Here is a 25,723-nt window from a genome sequence, read left to right as displayed (position 1 = left end):
AAATAAAATTTAAAAAAATTTTAATTTCCTCTCCCCTTTATTTATGTATATGTATGTATATAGTTTGCATTACTGATTTAAATATGTTTATTAACATTCTAACTTCCTATTTCAAAAATGGCATCCAAGATGATTGATCTATTTGATATTCTACAAAAGCCCTAAGTGTTTCACTTTGTCAATGCTAGACTTTCATCAATTTATAATTATCTTCAATGCTTTGAGTAAATCTTTTTATGTTCAAAAAGTGTTTATTCCATATAGTATGGACAGATTGCACCTACTATGTCTGTCTTTCAGAGACCTTCAGGAATTTTTAAAATATGAATACTTATGTTTATTTTTTAAAGTCTTAGTTTTCAATGAAATCTAATTTTTTAAAAACAATTCTTGATATGAATTAATAAAAGAAAAAACCATATGAAAAGGTATCTCCCCTTACTTCTTAGAAGAAGTAGTTATTCTTTTGTTGTGAAAAATTACATATAATTAAAAATATTTCTATGAGTTTTGCTAAATTTTTTTCTTCCATGGTTCTTATACAGCATTATATAAGAGCATAGTGTTATATGTGATATAAAAATATAATGAGGTCTTTGAAGAAGATTAGAAGCTTTTCTAGGAGGATAGTGTTTGGAAGATAAAGGAGAAAAGAATCAGCCTATCCCCCGAGAGAACTCAGTGAAGGTGTCTCACCTGAACTAGTTTACTCATCTTCTCCCAATATAGTATCAAGGAAAATTCTCTGTCAAAACTGGACAATAGCTGTCACTATGCCAAGATGCTGAAATAATCAGCAAACTGCTGCCATTGCCACCTCTGTGCCGAATGAGGCCAGAGAGAGGAAGTGACACGAAATATATAAATGTTTTTTTCCATCACTTTCCTGCATCTCACATGTACCAATGGTAGCTTAAGTTTGACTTAGGACAGCCCAGGGGTTTTGTCAGTTGTTTCTGATTTGTCATTTCCTAGCACATGTCTGTCATAGGCCATCCTCCTAAATACTTAATCCCCAAATGGGTGTAGACATTCCTTTTTTTGTTAGACTAAGTAGGGCGGAGTAATCTAAAGTTTACATGTCTGCCAATAAACCTTTAAAAAATACCTAACAAAATCCTTTCATGCTAGTGATGGGGAACCTTTTAGAGATGGGGTGCCATCCCCCAACTCCCCCAGACCTCATCCTGTGCTCCTATCCCCACTGATTGCCAGGTGAACTGCTTCCCCCTCTTACTCCACCTGGGAGTGTGGGGGAGTAGGAAGCACTTCCATTGATCTGATGGGTGGGTGATGTCGTCAGACTTGGGGATAGAGAGGGGCAAGGGGAACAAACATTCTACTCCCCTTTAGTTATATCTGCTATGATCTCATCAAACCTAAAATAATTTTTTTTAAAAGTACCAGCTAATAGGAAAAACTCCTTATTCATAAGAAAATATATTCCTCAGGTTAAATGACATCATCCTGACTCATTTCCACTATCAAGTTCCAGCCTTCCTGAAGGGGATATCCTCCAAATTAACCTTTTTCACAAATGGTCTAGGGTTGAAGTCAGGTTTAATCTGGATGTAGGGCTGATGGCTACTTCTGACAAACCACTGTTTTTTTCCACATTTTCTAGCCCACCTTTTCTTTCTTAGCAGCAACCCTTTGAATGCAAACTGATCAGACTGGGTTGTTAAGAAGTGAGGGGATTAAGCCCAAGTTTGCTTGTGAAAGAAATGGGGAAATATCTGAAGAGGCTATTAGCCTAGTCTCTGGTTCATAAAACTTATTCTTAAATCACTAGACTACAGTTTTGAACATTTTTAAAGTATAAAATCAGAAGACAAATTCCCAAATTCCAAAAATAATGTGTATGGTAAAGATACTACTTGCTTTTGATAGTGAAGACATAAATTGTTTATGTCTCTCTCAGGCCAAAGGTAATGAAGAGGACACTAATGGTCTTCTGAATGCTGTCGGGCAATCCTGTCCTACATGGGATACTGTCTGGAAGAGACCTGCTTATTGACTCTTAATAGGGAAATGTGGAGGGGAGCATCCCAGCCTTTTCAAACCCATTGTGTATTTTGGCATTGACTTTTGCAAGGTCCTCAACTTAAAATCTTCTGAAACTATGCCATTCATAAGTTGTAGCCATTTAGATTGACTTAAAGTACATTGGTGCTAAAAACTTAGGACCTTTTGGTTTATAGAAGAACTAATAAATGATTAAAACTGTGCATGTGGACAGCTACATGCCTCAGTAAACTGAGAACCAGGCTTATAGATGGGAGGTTCTGAATTCAAGTATTCCTCAAGAGAATTTCTAGGTTTTTAACTCAAGGCAAGTCACTTACTCCCCTTTTCAGTTGTCTAGCCCGTACTGCTCTAATGTCTTGGAATCAAAACCCAACATTGCTTCTATGATGGAAGGTAAAGGTTTAAACAAAAACTATGCTTAAATTTATGAAGATAAGACAACTTTCCTTTTGTTCAGGTATAGCCTTATTTTACTGTTTCTCTTGTACATGTCCAAAAAATATCCACAAATTAACCAGCTCCGTTGGCTATCCATCCTACTATATCTGAATGACAGACATTCTTTCATATATTTGGATATGAAAGAAACTTGAGAGATCTACCTCTTCATTTTCCAATTGAAGAAAAAAAATGCAGAAGTAGAACTTGACTCTAAGCTCAATTACTCCAAAGCCTGTATACTAAACTGAGTGGTAGAAAATTTCAAAAACATCCTTCATGTAGATAGAATTACTCTTTTATTTTATCTATGTATTAGGCATACTCAGTAACAATAAGAAACCTTTGGTAAGAAAATGACCTGACATTTCATATTGATCCTCATCATCAGTAACAGAATTGACAATGTTATCTATTAGATCTTTCAGGGAATCTCTCAGTTATATATCTAAGAGTCTCCTTTCTGGGGAAAACATTTTATGCAGTATTTTTTCCTATTAAATAAATATATTTTCATATATGTGCAAAAAGCTCTGAAATATTCCTAGTAATATTTTTTCATAGCAAAAACAAAACAAAAACTAGAAAATCTTCATTGATTATAAAATGGTTAGAACAAATTTCATGTATATACTTATATGAATGTAATGGAAAACTCTTATAATGTAAAAGGATGGATATAGGGAATTCAGAAAAACTTGAAGAGGATATATGGATAGATTTAAAGTAAGAGATAGGAAAAATAATAGTTATTAAATTCAGGTAAATAAATGTATACATGATAGCTGAATTAAGATGAATTATGAATTATTTTAACAATATTGAGATAATATATTCTCCAAACCTCTAAGTAAATTGTGTTATCTTAATATTGTAGGCTTTTTAAAGCTAAAACTGATTCCTTCGCAAATAATAGGCACGTTTTCCATCAATTTCAGGTGGAGGTTTTCCTAATTACTTTGGAACACAAAGATAAATGTATTTGTTGTTGATCTTTTGCTAGAAAGATTGCTAAACTTGGAGTCAGGAAGACGAGATCAAATCTCTTGATATCCATCTCCTTTATCCTTACCGCATTCACCTTAGACCAGACTGGAGATATTCTTTTTTTTCCCTTCTCTAAATAAAATGAGATGTCTGTTTCATAGTAAATGCTTAATAAGTTTATATTGAATTGAATCACAAAATATATAAACATAATTGTAAAAAAATTGAATTGACATTTTGTTAATTAATTTGTTTTTCCTAGAAGAACCTTTGATAAAATCTTCCAATTTGCTGCCACATTCTTTTGTTTCTTGTTTCCATTTATTTTGAGAATGTTATTATTGATATGTTTCATGCCTCTAGAAGGATTTCAACTACTTAGTTATAGGATGCCTTTCACATTTCACAATTTTATATTACCAGTAGTTATGTAAAGATAGGAAACTGTTTAGAAAGTGTGATTCTATTTTTCCATTATTTCATTCATATTTCCATTATTTCATTCATTCATCACATTATAGTGTGACTGGATAGATTTAATGATGACCATTTTGTACCATTCTGTATCTTGTATAAAAATAAGAATAAGACTTAATAATACCTTAGCATTTACATAGAACTTTAAGGAATTCAAAAGACTTTAGAGATATATTTGTTCATTTGATTCTCACAACAATCTTGAAAGATATGTGCCCTCATCTCTGTTTTATAGATGAAGAACTTTATGTGAGAGAGGTTAAGGATATTATTAATTGTCCTTCCATGACTGAGGCAGAATTTGTAATCAGCTTCTCTTGATTACCCCTTCATACAAAATTATTAGATTATTTTTCTATTAGCATGATATCAGTGAATCTCTTATCTGTTGTTTTCACATAGTATGTAAAAAAAAACCCTTTTGGTTTAAGTTCTTGGACATTGGAAGGGAGTGATGGCTTAAGTTTTGACATTTATTCAAACTTAAACTTTTTTTACTACATGTTCCCACCTTTTCCCCGTCTTTCCTGTTCCATACTAGAGAAGGCAAACATTTGACAAGTTTATGATACTGTAGAATATATAGCTCCATATATCAGTTATTCATTTGGAGGTATATATTATTTTCTTTCACAGGTTCTTTGTATTTGGTTTAAATTTACGTATAACTCAGAATAGTGTAATCATTCCCATTTACTCTTAAAATATTTTTGCTGTTATTGCATACATTCTTTGTTCTTCTTGTTTCACTCTTCTTTACATAATAAATGTGACTCATTATTGAAACAAAATCATTTCTTTCAATATTCTATTCTTCCTGGATGAACTGATGGGCATCCCGTTAATTTCCAGTTTTTTGCCACTAACATGAGAGCTACTATATGGGTTCTTTTCCCTAATGACTTTGGTAGACAGACCTAATAGTTTGGGAAAGGAGTGTAGCTAAGTTTTAACATCTATTTAAGTGATGGTTAATTTAACATTAAGTATTTTACCTATTTCTTATCATCAACTTAAGATTCTCTAATTTATTTAAAACACACCTCTTTTATTATCTTTGGTTGATTTTACCCAGGATTTCATTTATATCAGTTATAAATATGATGGTTTGAAACGTACATCAAACTTCCTTTAACTGAGTGCTATTAGTATAGATTCTATAATCTATGATTATAGAGTGCTTTTTTAAAAGATTCAAATTTACCAATAAATAGACCAACTTGTTTTAATACAAAGACATTTTTTCATATGTAGTTGTGTAAGTGAAGTGATATACCTTCCCATGTGCATGATTAGACTGTTGGTGCTAAAATTTTTAAGGTTCTACTTGTGGAGTGTAAGAAGACAAATGACACATCTCTTAGAGCTGGAAAAAAATAGTAATGTAATTCAGTGCCATGTTGATAAACGAGGAAAAGAAAAAGAAACCTTTACCAATCATCTTTTATTTTTTTCTAAGGCACTAACTGTAAAATATAGCACAGATGGTAGAGCTAGGATTGTGAAGTTATAGAAGTGTCATGTTACTGATGAATTTTTTGTTGTCCACTGCTTACTTTCTTCAAATTTTAATGTAAAGTAATTTTAAAGTAAGGTTCGTAATATATACTTTTTGTGTAAGTAAATTCCTGACCACATGGCTTAGCACATAGGAGGTGCCTAATAAATGCTTTTGACAGTGTAGCCAACTCATTCATTGAGAGCATGAATTTAAGAGCAGATATTTTCATATTTAGATGATTTTAGCTTCATCCCATATACTTGAGAACTTTTCTCTCCTGATTATCTCTCCCTTCCTATCCCAGTGTTACCCTTGTTCAATTGTTCGAAGACGTTATGATGAATCTTTTTAAAAATCTTTTTATCTTTATGCTCCATATCTTAAGGGTAGTATCTCTTCAACTAGTTGTTTAATACTATCTTCCATCTTCCCAAAACAGACTTCTTGTTACTTTCCTGAGATTAAGAAGAGAAAAAAATCAATGTTTAACATTAAAAATACCCCAATAACTTCATTAAATTACTATAGAACCTTAAAGGAGAGGAAAATTGGTCATTTGATTGCTCCTAATCATTACCTAGGCATGTTAGGTAAAATAGGAAATGAAACTAAGTTTGAAATGTTTAGCTCAAAATACATGGTTGTATCTCTGAATTTAAATGTTTATACTAGCCAAAAATATTATTTAAATGTGGGTAAGAATTTGTAAAAAGTTCAGTGGAAAGAATATGAATGCCAAAAATATTGAGATAACATTTTTTCCACATTTAACTCAATTTAGCTTAAAAGTAAAAACATATAATGACAGACTTACACAGTTGGCATCATTTCTGGGCATTTAATGAAATACATTAGAATATAACAGGAATAAATCATTATATTCTCTTTCCCTTCTCTCTAGGATACAGGGCAAAGAAATGGCCAGTTTTCTTTTTGAGTATAAAGATGACAGGGCATCATCAATCTAAAACTTTAGTCTCTATTAGTTATGAGAGCATCAGGGCAAAGAATAAGTTACTTTTGGCTAGTAGAATATATAGTAATCAGGATATGCCTCAGGGATACATTCGATCGCAAGAGACTTTGTAGGTGCATATATTAGTGTTGGATACCTTTTTAGGCATGTTTTTCCTCTTTGTGGGCACCAGGAGTGAAGTCCATGAGTATATAAGATTACAGCAGCCATCTTCAAATATTTGTATTTTTGCATGAAAATTTTTTTGAATTGTTCTATTTATCAGAGCACCAAAGAATAAGGAACAAGTGGTAGTACTTAACAAAGGTAGATTTGGTCATGAATTCTCCTTATCACTTAAGAGTTTTTAAAAAAATGTAGTAGTTTACTTGGGAAAGTAATCAGTCACTTACCTTTTATCAGAAATCTTCTAGCAGAAAGTGGATAAGCATTTATCAGGTATAATATTGTGCAGATTGTTTCCTTTATATGTTGGACTAGTTTTGTATCTGTAATTCATCTTGGGCCAAATGACTTGCATTCTGGCATTATTTACCAAGACCATGACTCTTAAGATTTCTTTTGCATTAGACTGGGTAGGTACTAATTATTTTAGTACTAGTAAAGAAGTAAAGAAAAGTGTCAGAGAATCAGTCCTCAAAACATTATAATGAAAAAATATGCAGAACACATTGACTCATTAGTTGTTATTACTTTTTTGTCATTGTCAATGTTTAAAAATCTGTTATTGGTTACGGCTATGTATTCTGAGTTTACCATCCTTTAAATAATACACCTGGGAATTTGATTCCCTTTTGAGACATACCTCCACAATGAACCTAAATTTGCTTAGTTTTGAGGGACAGAATTGAACTATAAGACATATAAGGCCCATTACAGCTCCAAATTTATGACCCAATGAATGGAAGTTATGGCCTTAGAAAAGGAGATTCTTTTTACTTTTTAAAGTTAGACTGAAAAAAAAATATCCCCTAGATTTAAAGTTTTACTACAAGTGTTTGACTTTCCATATTTAAGATCCTCTAGGGCCCTGTCAGCAGAAAACTGCCTCACAGCATCACTTAAGCATTGAAAAGGAAGTAATTGTGTTTTTGTGGTTTCTAAATTAGCTCAGCAAAATTATTTAGGACTTTCTCTAGGGAAAGTCACTTTAGTATGTCAACAAAATTTTATGAATTAGGTAAAAATGTATTAAATACCTTTGTCCTATTCTCTCTTCAGTAAAACTACTGTTATATAGAAATCACATTTATAAAAGGACACCTGAGGTACCCAACATTGCTATGATGTCTTAGCCAAGGTTTTGGGGCACTTTCAAGCTTCAATTTTTCACAAGGTCTATGTAAAATATTCATGGTCTTCATTTGTATAGAAATATTAATGAATAAGTTATTACTAATTGTACTTAAGTTCCACATTTAAATCAAGTATTGCACTTTCTTATGTGCTATTACAGTCTATCTGAATTTTCAATTGCACATAATAGAAATCAGTATTAAAATAGTCTTATTTATAAATCCTGTCATTTTTAATCTATATTATCAGAGTCCTGAGTATCAATTGAAGCTATAAAATCATAAAAACAAAAACATGAGATTATTACTCATGTGAATACATTCATATATTTTAGTTGCTGGCATATACATATTTTAGATTTTCATGTGTTTGACAATATTTTTAAATTTGTCTGTCTTGGTAAGATGTTATTTATCTTGTACCCATTTTCAAAGGTGGGTGACTACGACTATGGAAATTTTCATCTGTGATCAGACTGAATTGATATTAGTTTATTTTGTTGAACTGCTTTTGTTTTCTATATTTTAATATATTTTTGTCACAAGGGATGATTTTTTATTTAGGTTTAGAGAAGGGTGTAAATTTGGAAAAAAAGTGATGTAGAAATGAATACTGTTTTTTTTTAAGTGCTAGGTTTTTTTTTTCCTTTTTGGTAAAATTGCATTTTTGATATATAGGTAGCTAATAGAAGCATCCTCTACTCAGCCAAAAGTAAAAGCAAAAAATGCCACTGTTCTCCACAAATTTTGCATGTACGGAATTGAATTAACATGGACAAGAACAAAGTTGTCCTTATTCTCATTACCTATTTCCTTTCCACTATTTTACTCTATGCTTCTTTTTAATCAGTAGTCTTGAAATGTTGCTACAGTTGCAAAAATTAGATGAAAAGAGCCACCTTCAGGATTTCAGGTAATGGAGTGGAAGAAAAAAAAAAGCCCAGCAAGCAAATAAAGTAGAGCTCATTCTATGCCTCAGCAGAGGTAATAGATTTTTTTTTTACTTAAATTGATAGGTGTCAGAACTACAAACACATTCTATTAAGTAGCCATCTCCTGAGAATGCTTAATCTATTAGCTAACTGACCCATTTCCCCAAACTTTTCTTAATTTAGATAGTAGGAATCCTTCCACCTCCACCCCTCCATTTTAGGGGTGTAGTGGGGCCAGGACAAAAAATTTTTATGAGTTGAATGCTCTGTTGAAGTGAGAAAGCTGATTAGATCTTTACCAGTCAAGGGATATAGTCTTAGAAATTTCCTCTGGCTTTTGTTAATGATGCAAAGCCAACACCTAACAGGGAGAAAAAGGTCAGTGAAAAGAGAAACTAATTATTTTCTTACAATCAAGAAACATTTCTTTAGTTTCTTTTTTTAACAAAGGCCAAGATTTATTATATCCTCTTAAATGAAGTAGAATTTAAATTAGCAAATAAAATACTTTTCCATGGATGCTGGAATCCTAGTCCCCAAAATACCTTGGAATTTTTAACAATTTCTAAAAGTAAGAATAGTCTATAAATAACTTCAGGAAGATAATCTTAAACATTAAGATAAATACTTTATATTCTTAAAAGATTTTTGGCATATTATTTAAAGCCATATATTGTCAATATGTCACTGGATTTGTCACCCACTGATGTGAATGTTGTATTGCCACGTATCCCTATGCCATTCATTCTGTAGTCATGCTTTTTTCATTACATATGTTTTTGATCTGATACGATATCCTATTTGATTAGACAACTAAATGACATGTGGAATAAAGCACTGCAACTAAAAGCAAAATCTGAGTTCCAATATGACCGCATACACATATTTGCTGTATGACCTTGGGCAAGTCATTTAATCTCTATATGTCTCAGTTTATTCAACCATGAAATGGAATCAAAATAACACCTATCCCAAATGATTTTTGCTTTCACTTTCTGTTTTTCTTCCCCCCACCCGCACACCCTCAGATATATCCTTTTTAAGACCTATTGAAGAAGAACAGAGAGAAGTTAGGAGGTAGGAAAGGAGAAAGGAAAGAGAAGGGAACTTTTTCGTTCATACAAGTATCATTAACATTTTTATGTGGAAAAATCCGGGTACTTATTGTAAAGAGTAAATTGAAGTCATTAAAAATATAGTCCATTTCCCCAAATATGCACCAGCTCAGTATTGTCTGGCTCTGTCTCTGTCTCTGTCTCTGTCTGTCTTTCTCTCTGTCTCTTTCTGTATGTGTGTGTGTGTGTGTGTGTGTGTGTAGTCTGACCTTTCAGCTATAAATCATAGTCTTAACTAGGAGCACAGTTCACCTATTTATTTTCATATTAATTATTGACCATAGTCTCTTTTTGGTTGCATTTATCTAGAAATATAGGCTTCAGAAACCTCTGAATTGGAAAGAGCCTTTAAACCTGTACTTTCTTCCATCGAATTTGTCTTTTTTTAAATATATACTTAAATATGGTAGAATCTTATATTTTATTTGATCATTTCCAAGCATTATTCATTAAAGACATAGATCATTTTCTTTTCCTCCCCCCTAACCCCCCAACCCCCCATAGCCGACGCACAAATCCACTGGGCTTTACATGTTTTCTTGATTTGAACCCATTGCCATGTTGATAATATTTGCATTAGAGTGTTTATTTAGAGTTTCTCCTCTGTCATGTCCCCTCAACCGCTGTACTCAGGCAGTTGCTTTTCCTCGGTGTTTCCACTCCCATAGTTTATCCTTTGCTTATGAATAGTGTTTTTTTCTCCTAGATCCCTGCAAATTGTTCAGGGACATTACACCGCCACTAATGGAGAAGTCCATTGTGTTCGATTATACCACAGTGTATTAGTCTCTGTGTACAATGTTCTCCTGGTTCTGCTCCTTTCGCTCTGCATCACTTCCTGGAGGTTGTTCCAGTCTCCATGGAACTCCTCCACTTTATTATTCCTTTTAGCACAATAGTATTCCATCACCAACATATACCATAATTTGCTCAGCGATTCCCCAATTGATGGGCATCCCCTCGTTTTCCAGTTTTTGGCCACCACAAAGAGCGCAGCTATGAATATTTTTGTACAAGTCTTTTTGTCCATTATCTCTTTGGGGTACAGACCCAGCAGTGCTATGGCTGGATCAAAGGGTAGATATTCTTTTGTCGCCCTTTGTGCATAGTTCGAAATTGCCCTCCAGAATGGTTGGATCAGTTCACAACTCCACCAGCAATGAATTAATGTCCCTACTTTGCCACATCCCCTCCAGCATTCATTACTTTCCTTTGCTGTTATGTTAGCCAATCTGCTAGGTGTGAGGTGATACCTCAGAGTTGTTTTGATTTGCATCTCTCTGATTATAAGAGATGTAGAACACTTCTTCATGTGCTTATTAATAGTTTTGATTTCTTTATCTGAAAACTGCCTATCCATGTCCCTTGCCCATTTATCAACTGGAGAATGGCTTGATTTTTTGTACAACTGATTTAGCTCTTTATAAATATGAGTAATTAAACCTTTGTCAGAGGTTTCTATGAAGATTTTTTCCCAATTTGTTGTTTCCCTTCTGATTTTAGTTACATTGGTTTTGTTTGTACAAAAGCCTTTTAATTTGATGTAGTCTAAATTATTTATTTTACATTTTGTGATTCTTTCTATGTCTTGCTTGGTTTTAAAGTCTTTCTCCTCCCAAAGGTCTGACATGTATACTATTCTGTGTTTACCCAATTTACTTATGGTTTCCTTCTTTATGTTTAAGTCTTTTACCCATTTTGAATTTATCTTCGTGTAGGGTGTCAGATGTTGATCAATTCCAAATCTCTCCCACACTGTCTTCCAATTTTCCCAGCAGTTCTTATCGAATAGTGGATTTTTGTCCCAAAAGCTGGGATCTTTGGGTTTATCGTATACTGTCTGGCTGAGGTCTCTTTCCCCCAGTCTATTCCACTGATCTTCCTTTCTGTTTCTTAGCCAGTACCAAATTGTTTTGATGACTGCTGCTTTGTAATATAGTTTAAGGTCAGGGACTGCAAGGCCCCCATCATATGTTTTTTTTTTCATTATTTCCCTTGATATCCTTGATCTTTTGTTCTTCCAAATGAACTTTGTTATGGTTTTTTCTAAATCAGTGAAGAAGTATTTTGGTAGTTCAATGGGTATGGCACTAAATAGATAAATAAGTTTGGGTAGGATGGTCATTTTTATTATATTGGCTCGTCCTATCCATGAGCAGTTAATGTTTTTCCATTTGCTCAAGTCTAGTTTTAGTTGTGTGGCGAGTGTTTTGTAGTTGTGTTCATATAGTTCCTGTGTTTGTCTCGGGAGGTAGATTCCTAGGTATTTTATTTTGTCTAAGGTGATTTTGAATGGGATTTCTCTTTCTAGTTCTTGCTGCTGAGCTGTGTTGGAGATATATAGAAAAGCTGATGACTTGTGTGGGTTTATTTTGTATCCTGCAACTTTGCTAAAGTTGTTGATTATTTCAATTAGCTTTTTCGTTGAATCTCTAGGATTCTTTAAGTAGACCATCATTTCATCTGCAAAGAGTGATTACTTGGTCTCCTCCTTGCCTATTTTGATGCCTTCAATTCCTTTATCTTCTCTAATTGCTACTGCTAGTGTTTCTAGTACAATGTCAAATAGTAGAGGTGATAATGGGCATCCTTGTTTCACTCCTGATCTTATTGGGAATGCGTCTAGTTTATCCCCATTGCAGATGATATTAGCTGATGGTTTTAGATATATACTGTTTATTATTTTTAGGGATGACCCTTCTATTCCTATGCTTTCTAGTGTTTTTTTTTAATAGGATTTTATTTGATCATTTCCATGCATTATTCATTAAAGACAAAGATCATTTTCTTTCCTCCCTCCCACCCCCCCGTAGCCGAAGCATGATTCCACTGGGTATCATCACATGTGTTCTTGATTCGAACCCATTGCCATGTTGTTAGTATTTGCATTAGAGTGTTCGTTTAGAGTCTCTCGTCTGTCATGTCCCCTCAGCCATTGCAGTCAGGCAGTTGCTTTTCCTTGGTGTTTCTACTCCCTCAGTTTGTCCTCTGCTTATGGATAGTGTTTTTTCTCCTAGGTCCCTGCAGATTGTTCAGGAACATTACACTGCCTCTAATGGAGAAGTCCATTACGTTCGATTATACCACAGTGTATTAGTTTCTGTGTACAATGTTCTCCTGGTTCTGCTCCTCTCGCTCTGCATCACTTCCTGGAGGTCGTTCCAGTCTCCATGGAATAGCTCCACTTTATTATTCCTTTTTGCACAATAATATTCCATCACCAACATATACCACAATTTGTTCAGCCATTCCCCAATTGATGGGCATCCCCTCGTTTTCCAATTTTTGGCCACCACAAAGAGCGCAGCTATGAATATTTTTGTACAGGTCTTTTTGTCCATTATCTCTTTGGGGTACAGACCCAGCAGTGCTATGACTGGATCAAAGGGTAGACATTCTTTTATCGCCCTTTGTGCATAGTTCCAAATTGCCCTCCAGAATGGCTGGATCAGTTCACAACTCCACCAGCAATGAATTAAAGTCCCTACTTTGCCACATCCCCTCCAACATTTACTACTTTCCATAACTGTCATGTTAGCCAATCTGCTAGGTGTGAGGTGATACCTCAGAGTTGTTTTGATTTGCATCTCTCTGATTATGAGAGATTTAGAGCACTTTTTCATGTGCTTGTTAATAGTTTTGATTTCTTTTTCTGAAAACTGCCTATCCATGTCCCTTGCCCATTTATCAACTGGAGAATGGCTTGATTTTTTGTACAACTGATTTAGCTCTTTATAAATATGAGTAATTAAACCTTTGTCAGAGGTTTCTATGAAGATTTTTTCCCAATTTGTTGTTTCCCTTCTGATTTTAGTTACATTGGTTTTGTTTGTACAAAAGCCTTTTAATTTGATGTAGTCTAAATTATTTATTTTACATTTTGTGATTCTTTCTATGTCTTGCTTGGTTTTAAAGTCTTTCTCCTCCCAAAGGTCTGACATGTATACTATTCTGTGTTTACCCAATTTACTTATGGTTTCCTTCTTTATGTTTAAGTCTTTTACCCATTTTGAATTTATCTTCGTGTAGGGTGTCAGATGTTGATCAATTCCAAATCTCTCCCACACTGTCTTCCAATTTTCCCAGCAGTTCTTATCGAATAGTGGATTTTTGTCCCAAAAGCTGGGATCTTTGGGTTTATCGTATACTGTCTGGCTGAGGTCACTTGCCCCCAGTCTATTCCACTGATCCTCCTTTCTGTCTCTTAGCCAGTACCAAATTGTTTTGATGACTACTGCTTTGTAATATAGTTTGAGGTCTGGGACTGCTAGGCCCCCCTCATTTGTGTTTTTCTTTTCATTATTTCCATGGATATCCTTGATCTTTTGTTCTTCCAAATGAACTTTGTTATGTTTTTTTCTAAATCAGTGAAGAAGTATTTTGGTAGTTCAATGGGTATGGCACTAAATAGATAAATAAGTTTGGGTAGGATAGTCATTTTTATTATATTGGCTCGTCCTACCCATGAGCAGTTAATGTTTTTCCATTTGCTCAAGTCTAGTTTTAGTTGTGTGGCGAGTGTTTTGTAGTTGTGTTCATATAGTTCCTGTGTTTGTCTCGGGAGGTAGATTCCTAGGTATTTTATTTTGTCTAAGGTGATTTTGAATGGGATTTCTCTTTCTAGTTCTTGCTGCTGAGCTGTGTTGGAGATATATAGAAAAGCTGATGACTTGTGTGGGTTTATTTTGTATCCTGCAACTTTGCTAAAGTTGTTGATTATTTCAATTAGCTTTTTCGTTGAATCTCTAGGATTCTTTAAGTAGACCATCATTTCATCTGCAAAGAGTGATAACTTGGTCTCCTCCTTGCCTATTTTGATGCCTTCAATTCCTTTATCTTCTCTAATTGCTACTGCTAGTGTTTCTAGTACAATGTCAAATAGTAGAGGTGATAATGGGCATCCTTGTTTCACTCCTGATCTTATTGGGAATGCGTCTAGTTTATCCCCATTGCAGATGATATTAGCTGATGGTTTTAGATATATACTGTTTATTATTTTTAGGGATGACCCTTCTATTCCTATGCTTTCTAGTGTTTTTAATAGGAATGGGTGTTGTATTTTATCAAAGGCTTTTTCTGCGTCTATTGAGATAATCATGTGGTTCTTGCTGGTTTGCTTGTTGATGTGGTCAATTATGTGGATGGTTTTCCTAATGTTGAACCAGCCCTGCATCCCTGGTATGAATCCTACTTGATCATGGTGAATGATCCTTCTGATCACTTGCTGGAGTCTTTTTGCTAGTATCCTATTTAAGATTTTTGCATCTATATTCATTAGGGAGATTGGTCTATAGTTTTCTTTCTCTGTTTTTGACCTGCCTGGTTTTGGAATCAGTACCATGTTTGTGTCGTAAAAAGAGTTTGGTAGAACTCCCTCTTTGCTTATTATGTCAAATAGTTTGTATAGTATTGGGATTAACTGTTCTCTGAATGTTTGATAGAATTCACTGGTGAATCCATCAGGCCCTGGGGATTTTTTTTAGGAACTTTGATGGCTTGTTGGATTTCATTTTCTGATATGGGATTATTTAAGAATTCTATTTCTTCTTATGTCAGTCTAGGCAGTTTGTATTTTTGTATATATTCATCCATATCTCCTAAATTGGTGTATTTATTGCCATATAATTGGGCAAAGTAATTTCTAATGATTTTCTTAATTTCCTCTTCATCGGAGGTGCTGTCCCCCTTTTCATCTTTGATGCTGTTAATTTGCTTTTCTTCCTTCCTTTTTTTAATTAGATTGACCAGTACTTTGTCTATTTTGTTTGTTTTTTCAAAGTACCAGCTTCTTGTCTTATTTATTAAATCAATAGTTCTATCACTTTTGATTTTATTAATTTCTCCCTTAATTTTTAGGATTTCTAGTTTGGTTTTCTGCTGGGGGGTTTTAATTTGATCACTTTCGAGTTTTTTCATTTGCATTTCCAATTGATTGATCTCTGCTCTCCCTAGTTTGTTAATATAAGCATTCAGGGATATGAATTTACCTCTGATTACCACTTTGACTGCATCCCAAAAGGTTTGAAAGGATGTCTCGCCATTGTCATTTTCCTCGATGAAATTATTAATTGCTTCTATGATTTCTTCTTTAACTAAATGGTTTTGGAGTATCATATTGTTTAATTTCCAATTGGTTTTAGATTTTGTTTTCCATGTACCATTACTAATCATTATTTTTATTGCCTTGTTATCTGAGAAGGCTGCATTCATTATTTCTGCTTTTCTGCATTTGTGTGCTATGTTTCTGTGACCTAATGTATGGTCAATTTTTGTGAATGTGCCATGTGGTGCTGAGAAGAAGGTGTATTCCTTTTTATCCCTATTTATTTTTCTCCATATGTCTATTAATTCTAATTTTTCTAAGATTTCATTCACTTCTTTTACCACTTTCTTATTTAGTTTTTGATTTGATTTATCTAAATTTGATAATGGTTGATTTAAGTCTCCCACTAATATGGTATAGTATATGCTATGGTATAGTATATGGTATGGTATAGGCTAATAGTGGTATAGAAATTAGAGAAATAAGGCTATTTATTACTGGGAGGGTCAGGGAAGTCTTTCTTAAAGAAAATAACTTTTGAGATGAACTCTGAAACATAGGTTGTTTTTCAAACCTTATAAAGGTTTGTAGTTAGGTGGGTTAAGTGTTATTGTAGTGATTGCAGGCATACTAGAAGACATGACAAGTCAAAAGAAAAAAAAAGATCCCCAAAAGAAATAAAGACAAGCAAGACAATTTACAAAGCTATGCAATGAAAGTATATATCTAAAAAAACCCAAACTGTACAAAATAAAGATCTGGCTTTTCATCTACAATTAGTCCTCTTTTCTAATTTTCTTCCAAGTTTGAAATCACTCATTTAATTTATTGCTTGTTAAATTAATAATAAAAATAAATTAACGACAGTATTTCTGAGGTTAGAGAATGGAATGAGCACAATTTGGATACTTAAACTCTTTACAGAGAGGTGTTGGACCTTCTCTGACTCTATCATAATAATCCATGTACTTTTGGTGAAAATTAATGCTAAATGCAGACTTCAATAATATTCTATATAGCTCCTAGCTCATTCTATAATACTACTAACAGAATGATGTTTTATGATGTCAAACTTGATTATCAGAATTAAAAATTATCTAAATTCATCTTTTCTATTCCACTTTATGTTTTCCTTTTATATGTCTTTTGCGGGGAACAATCCATCCACTACATATTAATGCTAAACACCTCATCCACTCTGACTCCCACATATAGTAGTTTCTCTTTAATTGCATAATGGATTAATTTTTCTCTCTTAAAACGTTCCTCCTACACATCAGATAGTAAATTTATTTTTATGTTGTTCATTTTAGTCATGTCTGATTCTTTGTGATATTCCCCTCCTCTTTTTTTGCCACAGATACTGGAGTGTTTTGCTATTTATTTCTCCAGCTCACTTCCCCATGAGGAAACTGAGGCAAAGAGGATTAAGTTATTTGCCCAGAGCCATGTAGCTAATAAATTCCTGAAGCTAGATTTGAACTAATGAGGATTACTCTTCCTGATTCCATGTCCAGTGTTCTTATCTTTTGAACCAGATAGCTTCTCTTCTCATTATATATCCCTAAAATTGTGTGCATGGCCCTTGGAAAAGGATTCTCCTCTATTTCTCTTGGTACAGACTAATTTAGCCTTTTAATACTGCTTCTTCTACCACTGTCCCAATATCAATCCAATCCAATAAACATATCTAAGTATTTGTTACTCAGGAGAAGTAGTTCATTTACTTGAATTTATCTTTGTTCTTAAGGTAATGTTGTACAGATCATATAATGTCTTTTTCTCCCGCTCCCACTAATCTGGAAGCTCTGTCCTGCTTTCCTATTTCCAGCATATGTAAGGAAGGTCTAGGGCAATGAGCACTTAGATTGGAGCTCTTGTCTCAAGCCTTTTGCTTATGAACCCAATGACTGCAGTACATTTTACTTCTTTCCCTATGTCCTTAACTCCACTTTTTTTATTGTTCAGGTCCCATCTCCTAGAGGAGTGCTTCCTAGTACAGGAGTCCCTTCCCCATTGCAACTTTCTGCATGGCAGTTTTGATATATTATGGGGTAGCATAAAAAATTAAATAAGATTTTTGGGAAGAGAATTTTATGGAAGCTGCAGCTGACACACAAAAGCTGGAAAATGACCCAGAAAAAATTTAGTAACTCCTAAATGCATTAAAATATTTGTACCATGTTGTATGATAACATATTTTAATACCATAAATGTATCCAATTTCTTTAACTCTTATCATTTCATAAAGAGAAAAAAAAATCAAACTTCTTTTCTGGTAATAAGGGAGGGACAAAAAATCTAACACCATCCACTGAAGCAGTGTGATTTGGAATGGGTAGCTATACTTAATATTTTTCTGAATTTGCTGTTTTCGTACTTCTCTGTGAATGTATTGTTTCTTACAGGTAGAATGTTAGTTTCTTTACAACAAGGACTGTATAGTTTTGTCTTTGTATCTCCAGTGGCTAGCATATAGTGGCCATTCAAGAAATACTCACTGAATTAATTCACCATAGTATATTTGTCCCACCTCTCTCACAGAATTTTTTCTTGAGTTTCATGTGAAATTTATTAATGAAATGTAATTATAGAAGTTTGCCACCTTTATTTACCACGTTTATTTTTATTTTTCAATAGTGTGCGTATGTGTATATGTGTACTCATGTATATTTATGCAACATAACTTATTTTTGGAGACCACATATTGCTTACCAGAGGTAAAATAGTAATTTTCAGTCAGGTTTTTAAAAACTGATTGACAATTTCATCTAAGAAAAATTAATTATTGCTCTGATATTCCTGTGATCCATCTGTGATTAAAGTTTAGAATATGATCAAAATCCAAGATGTTACATAATAAATTTCTTTTAATCTTTATGAAAAATTCAGTTCAAATAAAAGACATATGTCATCTACACTCCCTCCATAGTGGGAACTTTGCAGAAATGATTGTTGTAAACTTTTTCCCTTTCATTCTGACAGGTAATATTTGAGGCTGAAGTCTCAGATGGGAGGAATGGCTACATTGCTATTGATGATATCCAAGTTCTGAGCTATCCTTGTGGTAAGTGTGATTAAGAGTTGTGTTTTCCTGGGGCTTTTCAAGACCTATTTGATATTGGCACTGACTTGATTTTTTATCACTTGGTCGTCCTTCTCTTTTCCTGTCTCTAGCATTTCTCTTTACTGCCTATAGTAACTGTTTTATGGCTATTATAGTAGCTTGTTTAAGAAGTATTCCACAGTCTTGAGGATATTTCCCATCTCTGCTAATTCAGTTCGGTTTTTAAAACTTTTAGCACCTATTATGTGCAAGGTTCTGTAACTGTAACTACAGAGATCAAGAGGTACATAAATTATGGATTAGAAATGAATTTTGAAGTTATTATCCAGTGTCCTGTAGAATATTATTACTACAAATGGAAAAGTTGTTCATTTAAATTTATCTCAGTTCTCGGTGGAGTATTGTACAGATCATGCAACTTCCTTCTTTTTCCTTTCCCCAATACTGAGTTGTTTTTCATCAATATGTCTGGTTGATTGCTATTATCTCCTTTGTAATGTGTCCTCATCACCTGGATATTGTTTCCCTAGGCTATTTAATTAAAATGAATGGTAAGAAACTGTATAAAGGGAAAATTTTTACTTGAAGTTTCTTTTAAGGTCACAGTAGAAACCATAATCATTTTTATTTTTGTGTATGTAAATATGTGTATAAATATATATACACAAATAACATACTACCATCCAAATATATATTATATTGATTTAGTTTTTCATACTTACATTAAAATAGTCATATACAGAGAAATGTTTCTTAATGTGGATTCAATATTTTGCTCATATTGGGCTATTTCTTTTAGAAGAGACTGGCACCCATGTAGTAGTAGCCTTATACAGCAGACTATATTTAGAGTTGGGGGGAAAAAAAAGCCAAGTGTAGGAATTAGTTTTGCCTATTCTAGTCCAAGCATTCAAATAGATTCTTATGACAAATTAGAATTTTTATGAATCTATTTTACAATTAATATATTGTTTCACATATTATGGTCCATATGTCAAAATAAGTCTTAGTTCTTTTGGCAAATCATATCCATGAAAATATAACCATTATATAGAATTATCAAAGCCTGATTTTGGACAATTATGCAATAAAGTCATATCCCATGACAACTGATTGACAAAGGACTTATATTTACGGTTTTTAGTATTCAGTGTACCTCATTGTCAGTTATGTGTTCATGTCAACATATATATTCTTATATGACATATATGTCAACATATATAGTCATTGATATTAAAGGAAATTTTTAAAAATAAGTGCTAGTGCTCTACTTCTATTGTAGTGGCAATCACTTATTTCTTCTATTATTTTCTGGAGAATAGCTAACATCTTACTAGAATCGAAAATAGGCAGCAAAGTTTAACAGTATACCTTACATTTTCTAAGAATAAAAAGAGGAAATATATTCCTTTCGTGGAATAATAAGCATCAGAAATTCTTTCAAAACATTAATATAAACAAATAATTAATATTTCAATCTAGCCATCATTTGAACTTGGAAAATAGAGAGATCAATTCAAATATAGCTAAATATAATTTGTTAATATTAATTTTAATTTACCAATAGTATGACATTCAAATGAGCCCCATATACTTACTAATAGTTCCAGTTTTTTTTTTAAGAAAAGCATTAGAAAACTTAGCTTTAACAGATAATTCTGCAGAAAACATATTTGAAGCATTTATTATTTATCTATCTTTCAACTATAGTCATTGCTTTTGTCAGTCTAATACGTCACTTGGGTAGCTTTTCTGAAGCTGTTCAGATATAAAGATTTAGTCACACAAATTGTTACCATACTTTTTGGAACTTTAATTCTATATTCTTGAAATCACTAGAGAAAACTATAGCAATAATACTTTGGGTCTAGAGGGTGGTTGGAAAGGAAGCTACAGCTAATTAAATAGGTTGTTTGCCTGTCTGTGCCTATATTACAAATTTTTTATATTATCAGATAAGATTGTGCTTACTTTTGATTGTTTACATTATTTTGCCTGATCATTTCTGTGTTTAGTTTGTTTGTTTTCATTTCAAATTGTAATGATTTTATTATTTTTCACTAAGAATATGTAATAGTTGTCACCCAGTAGTTATTAAATGCCCATGACATGTAGAACTTTATGTTTACTGTGGTATAACACATATATTGAAAGAAAAAAAGGTTACTGAAAGGAGGGGAAAGGAGACTTATTAACAAAATTCAAGAAAATATTAAAATTATTTTTCTTTTCATAGAATTTATTAGCCAATTTTAGAATTATTGCTTTTGTTAACCACGAGACATTGAAATATATAACATAAAATTTGATGTGAATTGTTTGTCTCCCTTTTTTTTCCTATCCTCCATAGATAAATCCCCTCATTTTTTGAGGCTGGGTGATGTAGAAGTCAATGCAGGGCAGAATGCTACATTTCAGTGTATTGCTACAGGAAGAGATGCTGTGAATAACAAGTTATGGTTGCAGGTAAGGCTAACTTCTCTATTGGGCTAATATGAATAAATTTCGTAATGAAAGACTCCAAAGTCATACAAGCAGAGATTATATTTTAATTCACTTATTTTGTCATGAATCTTTTCACTGCGTGAGTGTGAGCTAAAATTCTGGAGATTTATCTTTTTCCCCCCCTTGCTCTTTATTTAATGATGTGGATTAATTTATTAAGGACTTTAACTGCATTGCCTTCTATCAGATTGGTTCCTTTTCAAATTTCATTGATCCTCTAACTTCTTTATCTTCTATTCAAAAAGAGTTACTGAGAATAGTTGGAAGTGAAAGGACTTGAGAAAGAAATTTTCTTTCATTTTAAAATGCTTCCCAAACTAGATTTAGTAGAACATTGTTCATAAGATGGAAAACTGTCAGTATGATAGATTACATTTAGGAAAACCTTTGGGGTAATATTTTCAGCAATGTGTAGTCCAACAATAGTAAATTAAATTGGTTAGAGTTTTGATGTGAGATGGATAAACTCATTATCCAAGATCAAGGTTAGGTTAACTGAGGGATCAGTTTAAAATGTATACATAAGGAAATCATATATATATATAATTGATCTATAAAATCAGATTGGCCAAGGAAGGGTTACAGTTTCTCAATCAGGAAATAAATATGAATGGAAGGTTAAGGTAGGATTGGGGTGTGGTGATTATATCTGAAGCTTTGGAGAATGGACCTGTTTAGTGAACAGAAATGAGGTTAATTTGAAATTCATAGACACTCATTAGCTGTATGACTCTTAACTGAATCAGATAATATTCTGCAGTGCAGATCCTTGTCAGTAAAATGAGTGTTGGATTACATGCCTTTAAGGTTCCTTCTCTCTCTAAACATGTGGTTCTATGTTTCATAATACTTTGACAACCAGAATCTTAAGAGTCAACGGGCCTTCATGAAACATACAACTCAACACACATATGATCAAAAATCTCTCTACAACTTGTATACTATGTAGCTACTTTACTTTTTTTTTATATATAGATGCAGTCATCATTGTGCTTTTCTTTAACCTGCTATGTCAAACCAGTCTTCTTTAGGATAGCTCCAGCTATGATGAAGTTTTTTTATTAAACCAAGACTGATATGACTCCTCTGCAAATTGATTGGACATTGCTAGATGTAAATAAATGGTCTGAGGGCTATTTTGCTTTAACCAGCTCTGAATAAGGAGAGATTTCATTAGGCTCTAGTTCTAGGATGAATAAAGGAATCGTGGAGGCTTGGGGGGAAGTAAATAAATGGATGTTTGTTTAGATAGCTATTTAGTCTGCCTCTTGTGAGCATATTTACTATTGCTTATCTTTTAATTCTCTGCAAAGGCAGGATAGCTATGGACAGTAATTCTGAATTTGTAGTTGATAGAGAAAGAAAGTTCTTAACTTTTTTTTTTCTGTAGCCTCTGAAATTTTAGATCCTATACAAAATTGTAATTGAGTCTTTGCCTCAAGGAAGATTTTGGATCTAACCTTTTCATTATTATACTAAAATAAAAAATGAATTCCATGAATGGCATTTTCAATAAATTTATGAAATGGATAAACAGAAATAATGGGGTAGAAGGGCATGATTACTGTCTTCTGATATTTGAAAGATTGTCATAGAGAAGAAGAATTAGATTTGTATTGATTGCTCCCAGTTCTACGATTTGTCACAAATATGTCAAAATGCTAAACAGATGTCTATAGTCTTGGGGTAAGCAATGGCTTCAAACAACTAAAACTATACAAAAATTAAATGGGTTACCTTATTTGCTAAGTATTTTTCCTCATATTGAAAATTTTAGACAAAGACTGATTGTCAGCTTGGTTTTGGTTCTTGTTGATTTTTATAGATACATTTATTTTTTTGACAATGATTAGTGTAATATTTAGCAATTCTCAGTATAGATAGGAAAACAAAGCAAAACAAAACATGTTCTTTGTGGGAATAATAAACATGTCCTATGGAACAAAAAGTACAATGTTAATAGTTTTTTATTTTGTTTTGGTTTTCTATTTGCACCAAATATATACATATATACACATATACATCTACACACACATTCATATATATATAAAGCATCTCCTCTCTTGGTCTGAATGAGTTCACAAATCAGTGGTAAATTGTAGCTTTGGTACTCCTTTCCAGCTAAGTTTTGTTTTATAAAAAATAATTAAAATTTGCCACTGCTAGAACTGCCATGGCTACCTTGGCTATGTTTTTTGGAAAAATTCCCCCTCTCTAAAAGGCTTGAAGTTCTTGTTGCTTGTTTCTTCCCTTAATTGGAGCAGAACTTGAAAATGAGTATTGTTTTTTCTAAAATAATTTCAGCTTCCTCTATTTTTAGAGTTGTTTCCATTATTGTTAATTCTTTTTTTTAAAAAACTTTATTTTATTTGGTCATTTTCAAACATTATTCATTAGAAACAAAGATCATTTTCTTTTCCTCCCCCCCTCCCACAACCCCTCCCAATGGCAATGCATGATTTCTCTGGTTATCACATGTGTCCTCTGTCTGAACTCTTTTCCATGTTGTTGGTATTTGCATTAAGGTATTCATTTAGAGTCTCTCCTCAATCCTATCCCCTCCACTCCTGTAGTCAAGCTGTTGCCTCTCCTCAGTGTTTTTATTCCCACCTTTTATCCTCTGCTTGAGGGTAGTGTTTTTTTTTCCTCAATCCCTGCATATTGTTCAGGGACATTGCATTGACACTAATGGAGAAGTCCATTACATTCAACTGTACGACAGTGTATCAGTTTCTGTGTACAATGTTTTCCTGGTCCTGCTCCTCTTATTCTGCATGACTTCCTGGAGGTTGTTCCAGTCTCCATGGAATTCCTCCACTATATTATTCCTTTTAGCAGAATAGTATTCCATCACCAACATATACCACAATTTGTTCAGCCATTCCCCAATTGAAGGGCATCCCCTCATTTTCCAATTTTTGGCAACTACAAAGAGCGCAGCTATGAATATTCTTGTACATGTCTTTTTCCTTATTATCTGTTTGGGTTACAAACTCAGCAGTGCTATGGCTGGATCAAAGGATAGACAGTCTTTTATCGCCCCCTGGGCATAATTCCAAATAGCCCTCCAGAATGGATGGATCAATTCACAACTCCACCAGCAATGAATTAATGTCCCAACTTTGCCACATCTCCTCCAACATTCATTACTTTCATTTGCTGTCATGTTAGCCAATACCTCAGAGTTGTTTTGATTTGCATCACTGATTATCAGAGATTTAGAACACTTTTTCATGTGCTTATTAATAGTTTTGATTTCTTTGGCTGAAAATTGCCTGTTCATGTCCCTTGCCCATTTATCAATTGGAGAATGGCTTGATTTTTTGTACAATTGATTTAGCTCTTTAAAAATTTGAGTAATTAGACCTTTGTCAGAGGTTTTTGTTATGAAGATTATTTCCCAATTTGTTGCTTCCCTTTTCATTTTGGTTACTTTGGTTTTGTTTGTACAAAACCTTTTTAATTTGATATAATCAAAACTGTTCATTTTACACTTTGTGACCCTTTCTATGTCTTGCTTGGTTTTAAAGTCTTTCCCTTCCCAACGGTCTGGCATGTATACTCTTCTGTGTTCACCTAATTCACTTATAGTTTCCTTCTCTATGTTCAAGTCATTCACCCATTCTGAGTTTATCTTGGTGTAGGGTGTGAGGTGTTGATCCAAAGCTAATCTCTCCCACACTGTCTTCCAGTTTTTCCAGCAGTTTTTATCTAATAGTGGATTTTTGTCCCAAAAGCTGGGGTCTTTGAGTTTCTCATAGACTATCTTGCTGAGGTCACTTACCCCAAGTCTATTCCACTGATCCTCTTTTTTGTCTCTTAGCCAGTACCAAATTGCTTTAATGACCGCTGCTTTATAATATAGTTTGAGATCTGGGACTACAAGGCCACCTTTCTTTGTATTTTTTCTCATTATTTCCCTGGATTTCCTTGATCCTTTGTTCTTCCAAATGAACTTTGTTCTGGTTTTTTCTAATTCAGTAAAAAAATTTTTTTTGAAACATTATTGTTAATTCTACTCTTATCTATCTCTATTTAAGTTATGTGCTGTATCTCCTTGATTGCCAATTTTTAAATTTTTAAGGTTTAAGGTTCTTTCCTTTCTCTGGAACAAATAGAAAACTCTTACTATATATATATATATATATATAAAAGCAAAACAAACCCTTTCAATGGTCAAGTTAAAATACAGATTTTATTTGCTTTCAGAGGCTATTAACTACCCATTCAGGAATAGGATAACACACCTATCATCATTATGTCCTCTAGACAGCATCCAATCCTCCAGATAGGTAGGCATTGCTCAATATCTAATAAAAGTCTTTCAAATTTTTCTGTTTGTTATGCTATTACTATACA

The 25,723-nt window shown here is 33.3% G+C and overlaps 1 protein-coding gene across 5 annotated transcripts in view; it reads left to right on the top strand.

Annotated features, from left to right (window-relative positions):
* Positions 1 to 25,723, top strand: part of PTPRK (protein tyrosine phosphatase receptor type K) — a 734,435-nt gene that overhangs the window by 343,132 nt on the left and 365,580 nt on the right. For all 5 annotated transcript variants that reach the window (XM_007484536.3, XM_056818748.1, XM_007484539.3 and 2 more), the window contains exons 4-5: positions 18,778 to 18,859; positions 21,210 to 21,325. In XM_007484536.3, coding sequence (XP_007484598.1) covers positions 18,778 to 18,859; positions 21,210 to 21,325 — 198 coding nt within the window. The remainder of the gene's footprint in view (positions 1 to 18,777; positions 18,860 to 21,209; positions 21,326 to 25,723) is intronic.

The sequence above is a fragment of the Monodelphis domestica genome, chromosome 2, assembly GCF_027887165.1.
Source record: "Monodelphis domestica isolate mMonDom1 chromosome 2, mMonDom1.pri, whole genome shotgun sequence".
Taxonomy (NCBI): Eukaryota; Metazoa; Chordata; class Mammalia; order Didelphimorphia; family Didelphidae; genus Monodelphis; species Monodelphis domestica.
This window is presented reverse-complemented; position numbering and strand designations above follow the sequence as displayed.